The 23,492-nt window shown below is 44.0% G+C and overlaps 1 protein-coding gene across 8 annotated transcripts in view; it reads right to left on the reverse strand.

The window, feature by feature from the left end:
* DLG3 (discs large MAGUK scaffold protein 3) overlaps positions 1-23,492 on the reverse strand; it is a 60,886-nt gene that overhangs the window by 19,342 nt on the left and 18,052 nt on the right. For 5 of the 8 annotated variants that reach the window (XM_041000739.1, XM_041000730.1, XM_041000720.1 and 2 more), the window contains one exon: positions 5,525-5,639. In XM_041000739.1, the coding sequence (XP_040856673.1) occupies positions 5,525-5,639 (115 nt within the window). Of the gene's footprint in view, positions 1-5,524; positions 5,640-23,492 lie in introns of those variants that run through there. The other 3 variants (XM_041000774.1, XM_041000771.1, XM_041000765.1) reach the window with 1 other exon arrangement.

The raw sequence follows: 23,492 nt of genomic DNA on the forward strand, positions 1-23,492 counted from the left end.
TCTGTCGGAGTCTCTGCATTTCCTTCCTTCTTTTACAAAGGCCTACCATTAACCACCTAGCCAGCTCGACCCTGAGCAGAGAAGGCTCCAGCGAGGCCTGTTCTACTTTCCTAGTGGGCAGCACAAATTCACCAGCAGAGCACAAGCCCCGGGCTGCACAGAGGGGCTCTGCTCAGCCCACCCATCCATTTAAGGAGTAATCTAGTATTGATGACAGGTGGGGGAAGGCCCTTCTGCTCAAATCGCTGGTGACTTAAAAGTGCAGTTTCATTTTCCAAACACTGTTATCTTTCCTTCTCCCTCCAGCTCCCTGCTCTACAAATCTCATGTCCCCTATGGTTAGTACAGCTGCAGCTCCCTGAGGTTTCACCTGCTGTGGCCTTCGTGCAGCTGGAAGAGGGTGTTATTTGCTTCAAAACAGATTTGCAAACCATGCACACCAGAGGGGCACAGATACTCAGGGGGAAGGCAGTAGAGGAGAAACATGTCAGAGGGCAAACAGCAAAAAGATTCAGAGGCAAAACCCACACTGGAAAGTTTCCTTCACTCGAACCACCTGAAGCTCACTCTCTCAGGGTCGACGGCAAACCAGGAGAGAGCAGGAACCACACCTACTGCTTCTTTGAACCCACCTCTGCAACCATGCCTGAATTCTCAACACTGCGCTTCACTGCTTCATAGGAACTAAAGCATAATGGTTAGGTATTTTGGTGATGAGGAAATAAATGTCTATTGTGATACATAAGCAACTTTTCTTAAGCATCCTGATTGCCTGTTAAAAAATACAGATTTTGGGCATCCAGCATGGTAGCCAAGCAGGCTAATCTTTTACCTGTGGCACCAGCATCCTGTATGGGTGAGGGTTCTAGTCCTGGCTGCTCCACTTCTAATCCAGATCCCTGCTTATGGTCTGGGAAAGCACTAGAGCAGGGTTCAAAGCCTTGTAACCCCGTACCCAAGTGAGAAACCTGGAGGAAGCTCCTGGCTTCAGATTAAAAAAAAAAAAAAGTCTTTCCAATAAAATCAAACAAATTCTAAAATGAAGAGGAAGGATGGAAGGGGAAACCCCTATAGCCTACAACACTGTATCATGGGAAACAATAACAATTTTTAAGAAAACTAAAAAAAGAGAAAAAGAATGTTAACATCCATAGTAGAATAACGAAGCACCTGACATACACTGCTTGTTCCCTTTTATCCTGAAGACACTAGGGAATCATGGAATGCTCTCGAGCAGAGCTAGTCCAGACTGTTGCTTCAGCTTCACCTCCCTGTGCAACATGCAAGCACACAGTTGCTGGGCCTCCTCTGTTAACACCTTCGCTGACAAAAGATCAAATTTACTATCTCCGGAAGCAGTCCATTCCATTTTCAGACAGTTTTAATCATTAGCTCTCAGTTTTAATCATTAGCGCTTTCTTCCCCACATTGAGCTGAGATATGCCGTGGGTGACAGAACAAATCTAATCCGCTTTCCACATGATGGGGTGAAGCAATTAACTCTGATACAGCAACTGAGGAGGCTGAGGTGGGGAGGGGAATCCATAGTGAACATGTTACTTGTGGAGTCACTGGGAGTGGGTGGGGTGCAGCCTTCTCTAGGCACAAGTAGGTCTGGAGCTCAGTGACAAGATCATTTAGCGGGTACAGCTAGTAAAAGATATGGAGGAATGGTCAGCCAGGTAGACGGAGAGCAGCCTCTCAAGAAGAAAACAGGAAATTCGTGGGAGCGAATGTGCTGGAGAGGTCAGAACAAGATCAGAGAACCAGTGAAGTGAATTGGTGACTGAAGGTAATGAGCAAGCAGTCACACTGATCTCTGACCGAGTTAGCCTTCTCTTCCTCTGGTCTTCCAGAACTGCTTGGAACCACCAGGCTGAACAGCAGTGGTCCACTCCTTCTGTGGCTGCTCAAAGCAGGGATAAGAATTAAATGAAAAATAAACATAGTCCCAACATTTGTCAACCTGGATGTCAAAACAGGTTTCTCAATAAGACCCCATGCTCCTATCTTTTGGGGCGATATTAACTAGTATGGACCCTTCTGGAGACTAATTGCAGTGAAGAATTTTGGTCTCCTCTGCGTAAGCCTTCATTTGCCCAATTTTTTGAGCCATCCATTTTTTCACAACTCTTATAAACATTTTGAGAAATGACTGCTGCCCAGCACATAATTTGACAACTGAGGTGAACAGAAAATGGGTAAGATAATAGTGATAATAGTTTAAGTGATTACTGGTATCAAGAGAATTGTTTTTCTTTTTAAGAATAAGAAATGGCCTCAGGTGACCGGTGAAAATGATTTACTATTCACTTGCTCCGCAAAACCCCCATAAAAATCATGCACATCCAGAGGTTTCAATCTCCATGTTCACGTTAAGCACTTCCATGAACCTGCCCAGCCCATCAAGGGTCTGCATGCCAAAAAACCACAAGCACTAAAAGACATCATGTTAGAGAAGCAATACGTGCTGTTTCAACATCACAAAAGCACAGCTGGTGGGTGTACCCAGGCCAGACACTGGGGGCAGATACAGGGTCAGTGGTCCAAAAAGAGTGCTGGATCTCTGTTGCCCACATTTAAATACGGAGACACTATTGCTGAATTTGAGGCTTTGGATGCAGATCGCCTAGTCCTGAATCATATTCAGGTGAACCAAGCATCCAGGGTGTGCTGTCCCTCAGAGCTCAGGGTCAGATTAACCTGGACATGAGCTCCCCCTGCACACAAAGAGGACGCCTCCTAAAAAGGAACAAACTGTTCCTCAACCAGGACAGGAGGGGGCATGGAAGAGAAAGGCATTCCGGAAAAAATTGAAGAAACAAAAAGTTACAGCACAGGAATAAATTCAAGTATAAAATAAATGTGAATTTAAAAAGAAAGGAGGATGGGCCCAACAGCATGGCCTAGTGGCTAAAGTCCTCGCCTTGAACGCGCTGGGATACCATATGGGCAGCGGTTCTAATCCCGGCAGCTCCATTTCCCATCCAGCTCCCTGCTTGTGGCCTGGGAAAGCAGTCGAGGACGGCCCAAAGCCTTGGGACCCTGCACCCGCATGGGAGACCCGGAATAGGTTCCTGCCTCCCGGCTTTGGATCGGCGCAGTACCGGCCTTTGCGCTCACTTGGGGAGTGAATCATGGGATGGAAGATCTTCCTCTCTGTCTCTCCTCCTCTCTGTATATCTGACTTTGTAATAAAAATAAATAAATCTTTAAAAAAATAAATAAAAATAAAAAAAATGGAGGAAACTTACACGTGCTTAAGTGCCGAAGGAAAGGAAGCAAATGTAGATTGACAGGCCCAAATCAGGAATGCCAAAGAATGTGAGCCAAGTTCCAATGAAGGGTTTAGCTTTGCCAAGGCCCCCAACTCACGGCCTTACCACAAAGAAGTATTTCCTGGTTAAGTCCAAAGACCAAAAATAGCTACTGTTCTAAACCCTACCTACTTTCCTCAGAGGATACAGATGTTATCTCAGTGAGGTTAAGGGCGGATTATAGAAACTGATTCACTAGAGGGCACAGAACCCGGGTCTCCACGCTGTTGCCCAGAGTCCGACTCAATGGAGCCCTCACCTGGACCACAGAAGCATCATCCAGCTCAGGGAGCAGTGCCCTGCTCCCCCTGCCCAGGCAGGGAGAATTCTAGCATAGGATAGGCAGGGGAAATCTAAAAATAAAGCTCTCTGAAGAAACTGTCTTGCCTAAAGAGCAGCTTCCCACACACACTGGAGTGCCACATCTGCGGGGGCTGGAAGCAGGGGAACGGAACAATCCTGACCAAGTCACACAAGTATTACTGGGGGATTTGTTGGGGTGGGTGGGGTGGGGGTGACAGCGCAGTGCTGACTCCCTCTGTTGGCACCCCAGTGTCTGGGCTGTATACCTGGAGAAAGAGCTTCAGTGATAGACTCGGGATTTTATTTTCTGGGAAAACAGAAGGATGGCTAGGGACTTAGGCTGGCTTCCTTGCCATTCTCCTCCCCTCACAGTGGGACGTGAGTACAGCACAAGCTCTCATAACACACACAGAGCGGGGCTGAGGGCTTTCGTGGGCTTCAGGTTCAGGGATGGTCTTTCTCGGCTCAGCTCCCCTACAACAGGGTCAGGGACTACTGACCGGGGAACAATAAAAGCGTGCACTCTGAGCAGAACTGCAATTAGCATTGACATTCGGTTTGCTATCGTCATTTCACACCCCAAGGACAAAGCAGTTGTCCTGTTGCCAGGCAACGAGCAAATGTAGCCTCCCCACCCCCAATAGGTAAGAGGCCACTAGAAAAATTTCAACCTATGAGTTGGATAAAACCCCACCCAGAAACATGGAACACACTCAGTGGCCACTTCTGGTTTAGGAGAGTGATTACCCCCGCCCCACCTCTTTCTGTAAGCATTTTAACCTTGGAGACATACAATGTCCTTGGTACCAGATTGCTGGAGTTCTACCAGGAAGCCAAGGGACGGAGGAAGAAACTATTTCCCAGCTCTTATATGAGTCCACAGCGGTCATGTATCAGCCTTCCTCCCCAGGAGCTCTGTACTTTGGCCTGACAAAGTATTACACTAAGTCTCAAGGGTCAGAAACTCAACCTTGGCCAATGTCTCCAAATAGCTTTCAGCAGCAGTACATTCAATGCTGTATGTTTGCTCTCTCCACCCCTCCCTTCCTAGGGACCATCCACCATAGAATGCCCTGACTCATAGGGATGGCAGACCAATGGGGCGGGTGGTGAGAGGAAGTGGAAACATAATGAGACACCCAGAAGGCAGCATCCTGACAGGCCTTTGGCACTGTGCTGCAGACTGAGCCTAGTTTGCATGGTAGCTCCTTCGCTTCTGAGCCAGCTTCCTGCTAAGGTGCATCCTGGGAGATGACAGATGAGGGCCCAAGTACTCGGGTCCCTGTCACCCAGGTAAGAAACTCGGAGTTCCTGAGTCCTGGCTTCAGGCCCAGCCTCAGCTGCTGGGGGCTTCTGGGGGAAAGCCAGTGGATGAAAGATCTCTTTCTTTTTTGTATATGCATGTCTTTCTCTCTGTTTCACTCTGCCTTTCAAATAAAATAAACCCTTTCCTTTTTTTTTTTTAAGAGAGACTCCCCCTGTACCAGAACACTGTGATAGCTGCTATGCTCAGACACCAATCCTGAGGTCTGTTACACATAGATGGTAGGGGATGGGGGGGTGCCAAGTTTTTCTCTCAAAACACAGATTGCAAGCAAAGTACTTTGAACATTTCGAGAGCTATTTGAATGCTGACTAGCAACAATCACCCAACAGTCTTTTACAATTAGAGCAAACTGAAATTTTCCCGTACTGAGTCATTCATGAGTGAAAAGGAAGAAGCCAGCTCACAAAAGGGAGGAGATACTGACCATAAAATACACAACCTGAGCATACACTGAGAAGGGTTATTTTAGCTGTGGGAGTACACACTCCCTACCCCACTAGTTACACAAGAAGGGCTGGGTTGGCACAGGGCTCCCCTGGCTCTGCACAAGGGCCTGGTGTTCAGAAGGGCAACTTACCTGACATACAAGGACCTCTTCTCACTGGTTCGGAGGGACCCAGACCCAGAGCTCATGCTGCTGTTCATCATTTGTTCTCGCAAATCATGTATCTTTGATTCAAAGCGACTGTACTCTGTCAGGCAAACAAGGGAAGAAACAGGAAAAGAATGAATCCAAGGATCTCCCCTGAACCCGCATGCAGTGGCCAAAAAGCCAGGAGGACGCTTGGTTTCAAAGCAGCCAGAACCAGCCCAGTCAGTCTTCACTTTGATAAGCAGAGTCCCTCCTCCCAGCATAGAAAGGCAGACTTCGCTCCACTCCAGAGAGGAACAGAAGGAAAGAATGCACCTGGAAATGGAGTCCCATTGGAGCATGTCAAATGGAAAAATGCTTTTATCTGCCTCAAAAATCGCACTGAGCATTAACCACAGAGACAGACAGACAGACAGAGAGAGAGAAACATTGGAAGGAGGTTCCAGAGCTGCCTTTATAAATCTTTAGAGCAGGCACTGAGGCCCAAGGAGAGCAGATGGGAAAGGAGACTTTCCCAAAATGCGGACTGCAGAGAGCAGATGGCCCTGAGACAAAGGGGTGGGGGATGGGGGCGGGAGAGGATGGTGGCTGGAAAGGACCTGAGGTCATCCTGTCACCCTTAAACAAGGATGGGGGTGGGGGGAAGCACTATGGCCACACAGTAGGAAGGTAAAAACAAGCCTCATACCCACATAAAAAGGAAAGCTCTCCGGAGCTATTGCCTCTTGGACTCGAGCAACAATTAAGCAGTGACCACGAATTCTCCCAAACCTGGAAGTGTGCTCATACCACTCACCTCCAAAACTCTCTAGTCAGTGAGGGCCTAAGTCCACATCCAGCCTTGCAGCCTGCTGAAACCATTGCAATGGCCGGAAACAGGCTTATCGTTCTGCCACCACAGGTAGCTATAGGTTTATGGCCAATTTAAGAAAACCTGATATAGGAAAATTAACTCTAGCTGTATAATTATTGTAAAAGGCTTTTTATAGTGCTGGTTTACTGTGACATTTTCCTAGTACATTTAAAATACAATATTCACACTTACCACACATACACACAATTACACAACATGTTTCAGGTCTATAATTACTGCAGAAAATGGGGGTTATATCTAAGGCACAGGGTGTGGAAATGGCATTCCTTTACCAGGACAAGCTGACTGTAAAGCGAATCAGAATGTATACTAGGGATTGCAGGTTGGGGAACTGTTTTTAAAAAGACCAACACGATTCCAAAGGGGAAAAAAAAATTCCACAAAAGCATTTTCATGCACCATGGAAGGCTGGCAAGAAACATCCTCACCCAGTCCGTATGGCTCTACAGGGGAAAACCAAACACCTGTTCCAACACCTGACACTCTCCTCTGCCCCAGCAAAGCGGCCTGACCTTCAGGGGGGTAGAAAAGGAAATGCTAAAAAGCCTAAAGGGGAAAGAAAATTGAGTTCTAAGTCATGAAAATAAAGCCAGTTTCCTTTTTCTTCGCTGAGGTATTAGTGGAGTCAACTGGTTAAATTCCTGTGTTCTTTCATTCATCACGCACTGGCATTATGGTGATTTGTCCTCATTACCTACTCCCGTCCCTGAAATCCTGGAGGAAGCAGTGAAATCACTGACTCACTCATTAAAGGGGGGGGGGGGGGAGGAGAGACAACAGCTGGACAATGTTGCCGTTCTGAGGGTTACAAGGCAATGCATCAATATCAATGAAGGGTCCTAATCTAAGGTAGAGAAGGTGGTGACTGCTTGGTTGTGAAAGCCTTGGACTGCCCCCAGAGTGCAGCCAGCTGGTCCACCTCTAGCGATGGCCCTGGCACTGGCCCCACTTGAGGAGTCAACCCTTTAACCTGGTTACAGATTGTTTCCCCTCCCTTCCTTTCTGGAAGCCTAGGAGGCTCCAAGCTACCACTAGGACTTCAGGGAGGAGAGCTGAGAGAGATTTTATTTCTGAACGGCCGGCCCTTTTTGGGGAATATAAGGAAAAGACAAAGCTATGCATTGAACCCCAAACACAAAAACACAATGTATTTTTAAGCCTCTCTCAAAACCTGTTTATATATTTCCTTCTTTGGAATTGCCTTGCCCGCTGAACTCAAACTCAGCAGCAGGTCATCACAGTTGCTTAGTAACTACATTTCTTAAAAAAAAAAAAAAAAAAAAAAAAAACTTTAAAAAATAAATAACCAGCAAACCACCATTTCCTCAAAGCTTCCAATCCAAGGTTGGTCTCAGCCAGTAAATTCACTTAAAACAGACTACACAGAGAGAACAAAGCCACAGCTTTAAGGAATCTACTTTTTTTTTTCTGTGCTAACAAGAGTTTCTATTTAATAATTTTTATTAGTCCTTTTTCTCCCCATTTAGAGGATTCCCTTAGAAGTCCGGTCACTCATCATCCGTCTCTAGCTTCTAATTTGCTAGGCACAGAGTAGCCTCAGAGTAAATGATTCTTGGGAAATGAGGAGCAATCTAGGAAATTGTGTCCAAGTTGATGCTTGTGTGCTCTTACGAATTAGCCTAATGACTTAGTTGACCCATGGTTGCCAAAGGCCATTAAAGAAGTATTTCCATTTTACTTTTATTAAAAAAAAATTTTTTTTTTATTGGAAAGTCAAATTTACAGAGAGAATGAAAGAGAAATCTTTTGTCCACTGATTCACTCCCCCCCCCACACCCAGCAAGTGGCCCTAAAGGCCAATAGCCAGGAACCAAGAGCTATTTCCGGTCTCCCACGTGGGTGCAGGGTCCCAAGGCTCCGGGTTGTCACAAGCAGGAAGCTGGGTGGGAAATGGAGCAGGTGACCTTACTGGAACCTCCCATTTTACTTTCTGTTCTGGAGGTTAATAGTTGGGAGCAACTGGAGTTTATAAACACCCTTTAGAGATGCAAAATAACCCACAATAGGCATCTGGTTAACAGACATCAAAAGAAAAAAAAAAAACATTCTAACAAAACATTGTCTTAGAATGGGCTTAACGTAAATAGTATCTCCTCTTAGTAAAGAGGTAACATTTTCCCAGGACACAGGTTTCCCTGAAAAACCTTCAAAACAGAGCTGACGCAATAACCTAGTGGCTAAATCCTCTCCTTGCAGGCACTGGGATTTCATATGGGTGCTAGGTCATCTCCCAGCTGCTCTACTTTCCATCCAGCTCCCTGCCTGTGACCTGGGAAAGCAGAGGACGGTCCAAAGCTTAGGGACCCTGAGCCCACGTGGGAGACCCAGAAGAAGCTCCTGGCTCCTGACTTCAAATTGGCTGAGCTCAGGCCGATGAGGCCATTTAGGGAGTGAACCAACAGACTGAGGATCTTTTTCTCTGTATCTCCTTCTCTCTGTAAATACATGTGCCATTCCAAAAAGAATGGATAAACTTAAAAAAAAAAAGCAAAAAGCCTTCAAAACAGGAGCTGGATCATGGCGTTGCCTACAGTGCCAGCATCCCAACTATTCTCTGATCAAGCTCTCTAAGGAATGGCCTAAGAACTTGGGCCCCTGCACCTGGTTTTGGGCTAGCTCAGCCAAGACTGTTGTGGCTATTTAGGGAGTGAACCAGAGAATGGAAGATGTCTGTCTCTCTGTTATTTTGCCTTTCTAAGAAAAAAAAATATATTTTTAAAGATTTTTTTTTTAATTTCAAAGGTAGATATACAGAGAAGAGAAAAGACAGAGAAGATCTTCAGCCCAATAATTCACTTCCTAAATGACCACAATGGCCGGTGCTGCACCAATCCAAAGCCAGGAGCCAGGAGCTTCTTTCTGGTCTCTCACACAGCTGCAGGGCCCCAAGGCTTTGGGTCATCCTTGACTGCCTTCCCAGGCCACAAGCAGGGAGCTGGATGGGAAGTGGAGCTGCCGGGATTAGAACCCGCGCCCATATGGGATCCCGGCATGTTGAAGGCAAGGACTTTAGCCACTAGGCCACTGCACTGAGCACCAAAGAAAAACTTTTAAAACAAAGGCATTATAATAACTATAGGAGAGGAATTGGATATTATTTCAGTAGATGGAGATGCTAATTGTTCTAATTTGATCACTACATATTTTATACATATATTAAATTATAGCACTGTACCCATAAATACAATGACATGAATTTAAAAATTGAAATGCATCTAAATTTTGAAACTTCACAACTTGCCTATGTCCCTCCTTTTCTCTACTCAAAACCAATACAGGGCCCTGCATGGTAGCTTAGCGGCTAAAATCCTCGCCTTGCATGCGCTGGGATCTCACATGGGCACTAGTTCAAGTCCCGGGTGGCCCCACTTCCCATCCAGCTCCCTGCCTGTGGCCTGGCAAAACAACCTAGAATGACCCAAAGCCTTGGGACCCTGCACTGGCTTGGGAGACACAGAAGAGGCTCCTGGCTCCTGGCTTTGAACTGGTTCAGTAGCAGCCACTTGGGGAGTGAATCATTGGAAAGATTTTCCTCTCTGTCTCTCCTCTCCGTATATTTGTCTTTCCAATAAATAAATAAAGAAATCTTTAAAAAAAAATATAGTTCTTGCTGAGGGTTTCTCCTTAGTCAAGGTCATTGCCTAGGAAGCCCACCTTGACCTGTCTGTAACACAGAGCGCCCACTTCAAATAAGCTACTTTAAAGACACAGCGTTTTGAGCTGGTATCTTGTCATGGCGGGTCAAGCTGCCACCTGTGACTCCAGCATCCCTTATGGGCACCTGGTCATGTCCTAACTGGTCCATTTTTGATCCAGCTCCTTGCTAATGGCCTGGAAAGCAACAGAAGATAGCTCAAAAGTTTGGGTGCCCCACACCCACGTGGGAGACCTGGATGAAGCTCCTGGCTTCAGTCTGATCTGGTCCAGTTCTGAATATCGTGGCCACCTAGGAAGTGATCCAGTAGATGGAAGATTTCTTTCCCTCGCCTTCTCTTTGTGCCCTCCTTCCCCCTTTGGAGCTGATTTTCCAATACATCTTTTGTTTTAGTAAAGATGCAATATCATTAAAATCTAAACTCTATCAAATTGTGCTTTATTCATCTCTTCCATTCAGATTGAACCCAATCATTTGTGACCCACAAAGATATCCACAGTGAGTCATCCTTTGCTCTCTCACTCCATTTTGCCAGTTGCTAATTACAGAGAGAGAACAAGTGGGAGGGGACGCAGCCAGAAGTGAGTGCCAAAACAGGGTTTCTCACTGACCACCCTGGGGTGCCTCTAAAAGATCAGGATTTTTGGACTCCACCCCAGACACAAGAAATCAGAATCTACTGAATGGGACCCAGAAATCTGTCTTTTAACAAGCATCAAGGTGATTTTGATGCCCAGTACATTTTGAAGCTGTTGGTCTTGCTTTACAGAACTGGGTTTTGTCAGCCCAGAGGAAACGTAAGATGAGGATCTTGTGGTGCGTCTCAAATGGCATACAGGGAGGAGAAAGAGGGTTGGGAAGCCCTCAGAAATAAGATTTGCCAATACAATTTTAAGTCCCAGGGAAAAAGAAAGTGGCCACTGTCCAATGTACCAGGAAAGAAAACTGACCTTACACTTTTGTTTCTTCCTTATAAAAGTATGACATGGCCTGGTGTAATGGCTTCAATCGCTATTCCTTACCTTGCAAGCACCAGTTCACTTCCCAGCTGCTCCACTTCCCATCCAGCTCCCTGCCTGTGGCCTGGGAAAGCAGTCGAGGATGGCACAAAGCCTTGGGACCCTGTACCTACATAGGATGCTTGGTAGAAGCTCCAGGCTGCTGACTTTAAAGTGACTCAGCTCTAACCACTGCAGCCACTTAGGGAGTGAACCAGAAAATGGAAGAGCCTTTTCACTGTCTCTCCACTCTGTACATATCTGCCTTTCCAACAAAAATAAATGAATCTTTTCTTAAAACAGTATGATATCCTTTGTTTTTTAAATTGAACTTTCTTCCTCAAACATGTCTGTATCATTTCTCCATCCCAACATTCAAAAGTAATCACTGTTAGTTATTTTAGTACGTATCCTTCCAGGCTTTCTTTCACAGATATATTGTTTATAGAGATGTGCTCAATTCACATACCAATTCACATACGTACCCTTTTTATTCTCTGATAAATCATTGAAAACCATCCATCTCAGTATATACAGACCTTATTATTTCACTTTTTGCTTCCATCTGAAAGAGAGATATCTTCCATCTCCTGATTCATTCCCCAAATGCCTATAGTGGTCAGCACTGGGCCAAGCCAAATTCAGCATCCTGGAATTCAATTTGGGTCTCTCATGTTGGTAGTAGAAACTCAAGTACTTGGGCCATCATCTGCTACCTTACTGGTTTATTAGCAGGAAGTCGAGCCAAGACTCAAACCCAGGGCCTCTGACTGAGGATACGGGCATCACAAGTGGCATTTTAATCAATCACCAGCCCCAGACCCTGTTATTTTTTAACTTGTAGAATTCCAAATTACAGGCAGACCACAATTTATTTAGTTAAATCCCAACTGATACACATTTAAAATGATTTACAATATGCTGCATTGTATATTTGCATGAACACTTCTATAGAAGATTCATTCCTGCAAGTGAAACTGCAGGGTCACATTATATGCACATTAAATTTGTGATTGGTACTACCAAAGTGAACCCCAACATTCCGAAATCTTTCTGACTGTGAGGTTAAACTATTATTCTAAAGCTTCCAGCAGCTTTCCTGTTTCTGAAGTGGAGGCAGAATTTACCTTTGAGGACAGATTGATCTTTCGTTTGTGGAAAAAACCCTTTAATGAGCATTACTTATACAAAAGTAAAGCCAAGATTTTATTCTGGACAAAGAGGAGCTAAACTGTGTTCTCCCCACATACTAATGGAAAAGGCTGTCATACTGACAGGTGGAGTTGCCAGTTCTCCCACAGAACTTTCTTCTTTCTCTCCCTCTCTCTCTCCCTCTCTCCCTCTCTCTCTTTTCCAGGAGTTGTTTCCTAACTCACAGCTGGTTTTGGCTTCCACCTATAAGACACTTAACAACCTCTGTAAGGATCTCCCTCTAGACATGACCACTTTGTCTCTCCCTCACTTGAAAACTAAACTTTTTCTCCTTCACATCAAAACACCCCATAATTCTTAAAGACGACTCCTCTTTCCCCTGCAGGCCACCCATGTGTTTCCTCCAGTTTTGCTAATGATTCTCCCAAACTGCTTCCCAAATTCATCTTTCTGACTTGCATTATTTGCACCCTACTGTTGATTTTACCTCTTACTTATGAGTGCTGGATATTTGAGCCTCCTATGCCTTGCCGTGATCTAGCTCATTGTCTCATCTCTTCTCTGGGTCATGCTAGAATGTTCTAACTGGACTTGTGTCCCCCCCCCCCCGCCCCAAAGGCTTTTAGAACTCTAATCTAGCCTAGATTCTTATTAATAATCATTCCTGAAACTTCAACTTATAGTCACTTTGTCCAAGAGACTATGTCAACTCAACAGAAACTAAAGCATGTTGAGAGAGAGAAAGAGAGAGAGAGAGAGAAAAAACAAGAACTTCCACTGTCTGATTTGCAACAGCATGCACTAGGCTGGGATGAAACTAGGAACTCCATTGCAGTGTACCCCATGGGTGGCAGAGTCCCAAGTACTTGAGCATCTCTTCGTTACCCTCTCCAGAGCTAGATCAGAAGCAGAGCAGCCAGGCCTTGAACCAGCACTTAAAAATGGGATGTGGGGATCCTAAGCAGCAGCTTCACTTGCCGTGCTATAACACGCGCCCCAGAAACTAAAGCATTTTACTTCATCTCTCAACTCAACGTTAAAGAGCTGATATATACCCGTTCTGCCATCACTCCCAGCCTACCTAGTGCATCTCTCATTATAGGTCCCCTTTTGAGCTAACTTATTTGGAATATTTGAACACAGCTTGTTCATTTCTGCCTGTTTTCTCCTGCTCCTGGAATTTCCTCCACTGCCTGACAAATGAACATCCTTTAGGTCTTTCAACATATTTCTTCCCCAACCCCAAAGTCTCGTTCATTTGAATGTGTATTTATTTAAATATTTATTGAATGCTTAATATTTGCCACTATGCTAGCTCCTAGCACTATAATGGTGATCAAAATTTTCCTGGAAATTACAGTCACACAACAAAAACTACTTAATTACTATTTCAATTGTAACTGTGATAACAGCTATGCAGAAAATGCTGAGAGACACTGACAGGGTGATGTAACCTGGGGGTGGGGGCATGGCAGGGGAGGTTCGGCAAACGTTTTCCTGAGTGGCATTTAAGCTGAGACCAGGGGAAGGGGGTGGTGGGGGAAATGAAAGCAGTCCTCACTGCGGGAACAGCATCATGTGAGGGACAGGAGGTATGCGGTCAGACCACACAAGGCCTTAAAGGCTGTGGTGAGGGTACTTGCCTTTATGTTGGCAGTAACGAATAAGGCGAAAAGCATGAAGAATTTCAAGGAAAGGCAGGACACGATCTGTGTATGGGGGGTGTGAAACAGAGACAGACAGACATCCTCTTGCTACTGTGGGGAGAAATAATGCGGCCTCTCACATCTAGGCTTAGAGGACCCGACTGCGAGTAGCCCCTGTTCTCACGGCACCCAGACCAGCTAGTCCTTCTAGATTCTGCTCAAACATGCCCAATGCTGGTAAGCTAATTCTTAAACTACTAAAGAGAAAAATTCATGTGTTGAGGGCTATTTCTTCCGTCAGCTTGTCTTAGTTCTGACATCTAAAACAGCATAAAACATGGTGGCTTCTCATCTTCACAACATTGTGAAGGAAGAGTTTGAAGAAGGTTGAATAAGTAGAAAAACCTTAAGACTGAGTGGCATGCAGAATGAAAAGAGGGGAAGGTGAAGTGATGGCAGGCTGGAGGCCAAATTATGAGTTTAAGATAGGACTTATCTTCCTAGGCTAAGGGAACACGGTTGTTTTTTCTTGTTTTGGGTTTTTTTTTTAAAAAGATTTATTTATTTTTATTGCAAAGTCAGATACACAGAGAGGAGGAGAGATAAAGAGGAAAATCTTCCGTGCAACGATTCACTCCCCAAGTGACTGTGCCGGTGCTGTGCCTATCCGAAGCCAGGAGTCAAGAACTTCCTCCAGGTCTCCCACACGAGTGCAGGGTCCAAGGCTTTGGGCCGCCCTCCACTGCTTTCCCAGGCCACAAGCCGGGAGCTGGATGGGATGTGGAGCTGCCGGGATTAGTACCAGCACCCATATGGGATCCTGGTGCATTTAAGGCAAGGACTTTAGTCACTAGGCCACTGCACTGGGACCCACTGTTGTTTTAAAAAGTTAACTTGGGGCTGGCATTGTGGCATAGTGGGTTAAAATTGCTGCCTGCAATACTGACATCCCATATTGGCACGAAGATTAAGTCCCAGCTGCTCCATTTCTAATGCAGCTCCCTGTTAGAACAGCAAAAGATGACCCAAGTGTTTGAGTCCCTGCACCCACTTGAGAGACTCAGATGCAGCTCCTGGCTCCTAGCTTATGCCTGGCCCAATCCCACCTAGGCCGTTGTAGCCATCGGGGGAGTGAACCAACCAATAGAAGGGCTCTCTCTCTCTCTCATTCCCTCACCCCATAACTCTGCCTTTCAAGTAAATAAATTAAATAAACCTTAAAAAATGTCAAGTCATACAATCAGAACTAAGTTTGAAAAAATTATGCTGGGAATACAATAGAAACTGGAAGACCAAGAGAAAAACATCAGCGTACAGGAAGCCATTGTATTGGTACAGACAATAATTTCAAAGGGCCAACCTAATTTGGGGCTGATAACAATAGAAAAAGGGAACTATATAGGAGATAGAAGAGATTTGCCTTCTGATTAGAGATATAAGGTGAGAAACGATCAAAGGCAATTTGAGTCCAGGAAAACGTGGGATAATATCAGGCATAATAGAGAATGGTCATGATGTTCTCAAAATAAATTATTCCTTCTACAAGCTAAATATTGTTATTTTCCTAACTACTGTTCCTCCAACATGATTTCCAGACCTTCTGCTACTTCTGCCTTTAAAATCTCCTGCACGAAATTGGTAGTGATGTCATTTCCTTGAGTAAACTACAAGCTCCTTGATGTGGTTTTTGTTGCCGTCTTAAAAGTTTAGTTTGATGACCTGTACCCTTACCGAGCTGATGAACTCCGACTGCATGTGCTAACTCACTGCAGAGATCTGGCAGGCCAAACATGGACTTTTTGAGTCTTAAATGCTGGTTCCTAGAGCAAATTTAAGAAAAAACAATGCAGACTTTCTCCTTCTACCCATCCAAACATGCTAAAAACTGCCCAACAAAACCACAAACCACTTCTGCAAAACACTGACATGTCAGAGGTTTCAAGATATAATTAACAGTCCAATAAACACCAAAGGAGACTGAAACTGCAATGCTCACTAACATAAATTGGACACACACCCAAGTCTTCAAAACCAACTACTCCAGGACTGCTCTGAAATCTATCTACCTGCAAATGACATGAAAACCTGTCTTTTAACAATTGAAAAGAGGCCAGCGCAGTAGCCTAGCGACTTAAGTCCCCGCCTTGCCATGTGCCACTGGTTTGTATCCTGGCTACTCCACTTCCCTTCCAGCTCCCTGCCTGTAGCCTGGGAAAGCAGTCTAGGACAGCCCAAAGCCTTAGGAAACTACACTGTGTGGCAGATCCAGAAGAAATTCCTGGATCCCGGCTTTAGATCAGCTCAGCTCTAGTCGTTGTGGCCACTTGGGGAGTGAACCAGTATATGGACGGAAGATCATTCTCTCTGTATCTCCTTCTCTCAATATGTCTGCCTTTCCAATAAAAATAAATCTTTTTTAAGAAGGAATTTCAGGGCCCGGCGGCATGGCCTAGTGGCTAAAGTCCTTGCCTTGAACATGCTGGGATATCATATGGGCACCGGTTCTAATCCCGCTGCCAGACTTCCCATCCAGCTCCCTGCTTGTGGCCTGGGAAAGCAGTCGAGGACGGCCCAAAGCTTTTGGACCCTGCACCCGTGTGGGAGACCTGGAAGAAGTTCCTGACTCCTGGCTTCGGATTGTCACGGCACCAGCCGTTGCGGTCACTTAGGGAGTGAATCATCGGACGGAAGATCTTCCTCTCTGTCTCTCCTCCTCTCTGTATATCTGCCTTTCCAATAAAAATAATAAAATAAATCTTTTTTAAAAATTATGGCATGTGTCATTAACCTGAAGTAGTTGATAGGTGCTTAGATTTTCAATGTACATTAAGTTTTTTTATTAAGGTAGTTTTTGATTACAGGCAGGGAAACATTGAAGGAACAGAAAACAAATGGTAGCAACAAAGGGCATCTATTCTGCCTACTGTATAGACTAACAATGATTTGAATGAAGATATAAAAAGGAAAAGGTATGAAAAAGAATAAAAGTCATGCCTATCAAATTGGAAATGACAATGTTGGGGAGACAGCTGGATGACAGACTTCCCACACACGGATTGTGACAGGAACAATCAGAATACGCAAATAAAAATAAAGTGAAAAAGAGAATTATCATTTCCTGACCATGAGTCCTCCCACAAGCACCAAGTATGGAAGACATGGCTGAACAACAGCTCGTGTCTTGGGTCACTAGAAATTCAAAACGAAGCAACAGCTACTGAAAATGTTCCTTTACACTTGTAGAAGTCCAAGTATTCAAATCTCAACCTAGAGCATACATTGGGCTTTGCTGCTAGGACACTCTTATCCCCTGCAGAGTTCCTGGGCTCTGACTCCAGCCTGCCTCCATGGCAGACCCTGGCTCAGCCGACTGCATTCCCGCCACTCACACACTGCAGACCTGCACTGTATTCCTAGCGCCCAGCTTTGACTCTTGCTCAGTTCTGGCCTTTGCAGGCATTTGGGGAACAAGCCATCTGACTGGGAGCTCCCTGTTTCTTAAATAACTAAATTTCCAAATCTCAAAGTTACACAGCATTCAATTCCCTTTGTTCAGCGGTCTTGAGGGTCCAACGAATCACTAATTGTGAACAACTGCCCCATTCTGATGAAAATGAGCTTGGAACCTTAGAAAACACTCACAGACTCTGATGAGTATAAATACTATTTTAGGTTTATAAAGTGATCTCTGAAGCAGAAACCCTCAGGAATGTGTCTGAATGACAAGTGCCTGTCCCGACACTATGGCTAATATTTCCAAAAGAAATGGATGGAATTGAAAGTAAGATATGACCATTAAAAAGATACTCATGAGTATGGAGTAAATGTATGAATTACCAAATATCAACATATCTAGGTATCACAAACTTGCCTCTATAAAAATAACTATGATTCCCATCTTGGGTTAGTTTCTAATTATCGATCTACTATTTAGTCTACAAGGATTGGTATTGTGGCATAATAGGTTAAGCTGCCATCCTTAAAGCCAACATTCAATATGGGTACTGGTTTGAGTCCTGGCTTCTCAACCTGGATCAAGCTTCCTGCTATGTGTCTGAGACAGCAGCATAGGATGATCCAAGTACTTAGGCCCTTGTACCCACATGGGAGACCTGGATGAAGCTCCTGGCTCGAGGCTTTGCCCTGGTCCATCCCTGGCCTTTGTGGCCGTCTAGGCTGTGAACCAGCAGAGGGAACATCTCTATCTCTACTCCCTCTCTCTGTAACTCTGCCTTTCAAACTAAAAAAAAAAAAACTTAAAAAAAATAAAGTTGTTGACACCTCTAAATAGCTAAGTGCTAATGTTGCTCTTTTTTTTTTAAGATTTGTTTTTATTAGAAAGATGAATTCTATAGAGAGAAGGAGAAACAGAAAAGATCTTCCACCCACTGGTTCTCTCCCCAAATGGCTACAATGGCCAGAGCTGAGTTGATCTCAACTCAGGAACCAGGAGCTTCTTTTAGGTCTCCCACTTGGGAACAGGGACCCAAGGACTCAAGCCATCCTTGGTTGCTTTCCCAGGCCATAAACAGGGAGCTGGAAGTGAAATGGAGCAGCTGGGACACAAACTGGCCTCTATAAGGAACGGAGGCATCCAGATGGAAGATGAACCCATTACGCCACCATGCCAGGCCCCCTAACGTTGCTTCTAATACTGACATACTTATGATTTTGTAAGCCAATCAATGAGGCTCATAAGGAATCAACCTGGGACAAGTCTAATTTAAACATAATCTAGACGAATGAAATTCTTACATTTGTAGATAGTATTAATCTTTGTGGCTTAAAATTTTTAAAATACCAAATCACTAAGTATAAATTTTAACAAAAGTTCTTAAAGCTGTATGAGGCTTAGGGTAAAATAATGAGAAAATGCCATACAGATCTCAATATGGAAAAATGCTGCTTGAGGAGAAATAATTTAAGCTCTGCCTTTAGAAAAATGGCTGAGAACTATGACTAACCTACAGTAGAAACCCAGGTAACAAGGCCCTGGTCCCTGTCCTGTTACAGTGTGGCTCCTCACCCATATAAACCACAGTCAGGCTTCTAGGTAGCAGCTTGCATGGTACTGACAATCCAAGAAATAGCAAGGCATGCTAGATCAGCCATTAAAAATTCCAGTTTAGGGCCATATGGTAGCCTAGTGGGTAAAGTCCTCACCATATATGCACCGGGATCCCATATGGGTGCTGGTTCATGTCCCTGCAGCCACACATCGCATCCAGCTCCCTGCTTGTGGCCTGGGAAAGCAGTTGAGGATGGCCCAAAGCCTTGGGACCCTGCACCTGCATGGGAGACCCAATGAGAAGCTCCAGGTTCCTGGCTTCAGATCAGTTCAGCTCTGGCCACTTATCCCTGGATGTTTTTGTCCTCCAAAAAGCTTTCTGTCTACAAGTTTCATTATATTCAGTCACCTACTCTGAAATTAGGGGGAGATGAAAGATGTCTGGGTTCCGCATGAAGCTAAGAAAAAGTCTCAAGGACCACACCATTGGCTCTTTTCATCTATTCCAGATCACCCAGGGAGGGCCATTTGGTGAGACAGCAGGACATTGTTTGATACATCTCAAATCTCATACCCGAGTACCTGTGTTCAAATCCCAGCTCTTCTTCTGATTTCAACTTCCTGTGAATGTGTAGCTTGCAAAACAGCAGGAGATGTCTCATGTTATTGGGGTTCCTGCCACCCCACAAAGGTGATTCAGATTGAGTTCCAGGCATCCAACTTCAGTCTAACTCAAACCTGGGTGTTGTGGCATTTGGGAAGTGAACCAGCACAAATCTTTTACCAGAAAATGCTGGTAAAAGCCTCAAATATGGCCTATGCTCCATCTCAAAGGAATGTCAAGTCATATATGCAAATAAATTAACAAGCCTTTGTCTCCGTTAATCCATAAGCCAAAGTATATGTAAAAACTACTGCAAGATTAAATACCTCATCCAGAAAACATGAGAATAAAGACAGTTATACCCTTTCCCTGTTCTCAAGGTAGTGGGTACACTTGTGTAAAGCAACTTAAAAAAAATTTTTTTTTAATTGGAAAGGCATGTATACAGAGAGAAGGAGAAAACAGAGAAAAAGATCTTCCATCCATATGCTAAGTGGCCGCAAAATGAGCCAATCCAAAGCCAGGAGCCAGGAGCTTCTTTCAGATCTCCCACAAGTGTACAGAGTCCCAAGGCTTGGGACCATCCCAGGCAACAAGCAAGGAGCTGGATGGAAAGTGAGGCCGTTGGGACAGAAACCAGTGCCCATATGGGATCCCGGTGGATGAAAGGGGAGGATTTTAGCCATTAGGCTATTATGCCAGGCCTGTATAAAGTAATCTTTTCCACTTAACAGCAATGCTACAACACAGTAACCAAAACATATACATCTTAGGTCGACATGTGCTAATTGGAGCTAATATAACCGATGTCTACATTTTACCAGCTCCATGCAGTCTAGATTCAAACCTTCTTCGAAGTAGTCACTCCCACAAGACCACAAACTCTGACACCCTTGAATGGGGAAATCAACGGAATCTCCTTTTAGGTCAAGTTTCTGAAGATACAGCTTAGAAAGTGGCACCAGGGAGACTTCCCACATTTACAGCTGTCAAACACAGCTGTGCTCATTTTTCAGTACCTAGTAAACCCAGAATCAAATATTGCAGGACAGAATATGAAAACCAACACCCAAACTGTGTGTGCACATAAAAGAATTTCATTTATTATAAAGGTGGTACTTCAAAACAGCAAAGGAAATTATGGATTATTTAATAAATGATACTGAGGTAATTCATTAGTATTTCATGCAGAAGTTAAGTTAGTACCTTATGTTATAAATAAACTGTAGGCAGGTTAATGTTTTAGATTAAAGAAATGCAGAAACATTAAATAATGAGACTTTAACAAGGTGAGTATTTGCTCTCTGGGCAGGGAAGGCCTTTCCAAATCTATGGGCAAGAAGTAAAATACACAAAAGAAAACACTGATATATTTGACTGTATAAAAACATATAATACCTATACATCGAGATAAAAATCAAGTGAAAAAGCAAAACAGAAACTGGGAAAAGGCTTCATGACATAAAGTGTTAACATTCTAACTAAAGTAAAGCCCTTATCTATCAATAAGAAGTGATGAACACACCTGGTACAGGAAAGGGGAAAGGATACGAACAGGTAATCCAAACCACACAAGCACAAGTTCAATGCCATTATTAAGAAATGCATGTTAACATACAAATTAAGTAACATTTACATCTATTAAATTTGTAGATTGTCTTAAATATCCCATGTTAGAGAGGATCTTGAAATAAATCCTACACTGTCAGTGGAGGTGGTAGCCAATTTGGCAAAATGTATCAAAAGCCTTAATTAAACATGTTCTACCTTGTGACTCAATAATTTCACTTACAGAAATTTATCCTGAGGAAATAATCACAGATTCACAAAAACCCAGTACAAGGATATGCATCAAAGTGCTTTGTGTAAGATCAAAACACTGGAAACCACCTAAATATCACCAACAGGGGAATAGCTACATGAATCAAGGGAACTTCAACAAGTTCATGGAAAACTGGAATTAAAAGTCACTTTTATTCTGAAGCAAAAAATGGGAATACATGCATACCTATGTTTCTAATACACATTTTCCATGAATTTTTTGAAATACCCTCAAATTGTGGCTCACCCAATACACAATATTATTTAACTTAAAAACTAGGTTTTGGGCCCAGGATGGTAGCCTACTGGCTAAAGTCCTCGCCTTACATGCGCCAGGATCCCATGTGGGCGATGGTTCAAGTCCCTGCAGCCCCGCTTCCCATTCAGCTCCCTGCTTGTAGCCTGGGAAAGCAGTGGAGGACGGCCCAAAGCCCTGGGATCCTGCACCCACATGGAAGACCCTGAAGCAGCTCCAGGTTCCTGGCTTCAAATAAGCTCAGCTCCGGCTATTGTGGTCACTTGGGAAGTGAAATTAGCAGATAGAAGATCTTCCTCTCTGTATATCTGCCTTTCTGATAAAAATAAATATTAAAACAAAACAAAAACCTTTGGTTTCCAGGGCAAGTGTCTAAGTAGTGTCTACATTCCCATATCACAGTGTCTACATTCAAGTACCAGCTCCACTTCCATTTCCAGCTTCCTGCTAAAGTGCACCCTGGGAGGCAGCAGGCAAGGGCCCAAATGCTTAGGTATCACAATGGGGATAGCCATACTTTCAGTCTTCTAGCTTCAGCTTGGCCTAGCTCTGGCTGTTGTGAGCATTTGAGGAATGAATCAGTGGATGGACAATGAATCATTCAGTCCCAATCTCTCTCTCTCCCCATCCCCCTTTGCCTTTTTCTCTTTGAAGAAAATAAATAAATAAATAAAACCACCATTTTGTCACAGCATACACAATAACCTAGGAAAATATTCATGATATGTTACTGGAAAGAATATAAAATCAGCTAAACAGAAAAATTCTAGCCTTCAAAAAATTCTTCTCATTTTTATTTGGATTATAGACATATATACAGAGAGACAGAAGAGAGCTACTTCCATTGGCTGATCAGTTCCCAAATCAGTTCCCACAACAACCAGGGCTGAGACATGCCAAAGCCAAGAACTTGGAACTCAATCAGGGTCTCCCACATGAGTGGCAGAGACCCAAGTATTTGAGCCATCTCCTTCTGCCTCCTAAAGTATGTACTAACAGAAAACAGAATTGGGCATAGGGTCTGGATTGGTTAAAAGATGTTATTGTTATTCATTTGAAGGGCTGAGAATCACAACAAGAAATAGAGCAAGAGCAGGGAGAAACAGAGAAAAATTCTGCTGGTTCACTCCCCAGGCCGAGCCAAGTGAAGCCAGCAGCCAGGAGCTTTTTCCTGGCTGCAGAGGCCCAGCCATTCAGGCCATTCTCTGCTGCTTTCCCAGGCCATTAGCAGGGAGCTGGATCTTTGGCAACAGAGCTTCCAGGACTGAATTGGCACCCACATGGGATGTGGCTTTACCTGCTAGGCCACATCGCCAGCAGTGGAACGTAGACTTCAACCCAAGCACTCTGATAGGGGATGCGGGTGTCCCAAGCATCACGGCTACGTCAAATGCCTGCCCCGAGTAACTCTATTCTCAAAAAATATATATATGCATACACATATTGTATGCTATGTAAAATAAAAATGTATAAAAGTTTGAAGGGAAATAAACATACGCTAGTGGTAATCTCTGGAGGTAATTTTAAATATGATTTGAAATTTTTCACTTGTACTGTGATGTATTTTTCCAATTTACCACAAATCTAAAGATAATATTCATATCCAGGAGAAAATAAATATAATTAGAGAAAAGTGGCAAGGCAGATTGAACAGCACAGGCTGAAGGACAAAGCCATGTCATATATATATGAAACTTCCCTCCATGTTGCTCTTCACTCATTAATCATTTCCTCTGGAACCGATTATTCAGCCAGCTCCGGACAAATCCATGTACATATATCACTGTTCTTACCCACACATCTTATCCAAAAGCATACTCAAGAAGCCCAATGCCCTGCTGAAATCTAGATGTATTACATCGACCGTATCGCCCTATCTACTGCACACTAACCCTGTCCACTGAAAAAATCTGGTCAG

Source organism: Ochotona curzoniae, unplaced genomic scaffold (genome assembly GCF_017591425.1).
Source record: "Ochotona curzoniae isolate NIBS_2020 unplaced genomic scaffold, NIBS_Ocur_1.0 contig_1274, whole genome shotgun sequence".
Classification (NCBI taxonomy): domain Eukaryota; kingdom Metazoa; phylum Chordata; class Mammalia; order Lagomorpha; family Ochotonidae; genus Ochotona; species Ochotona curzoniae.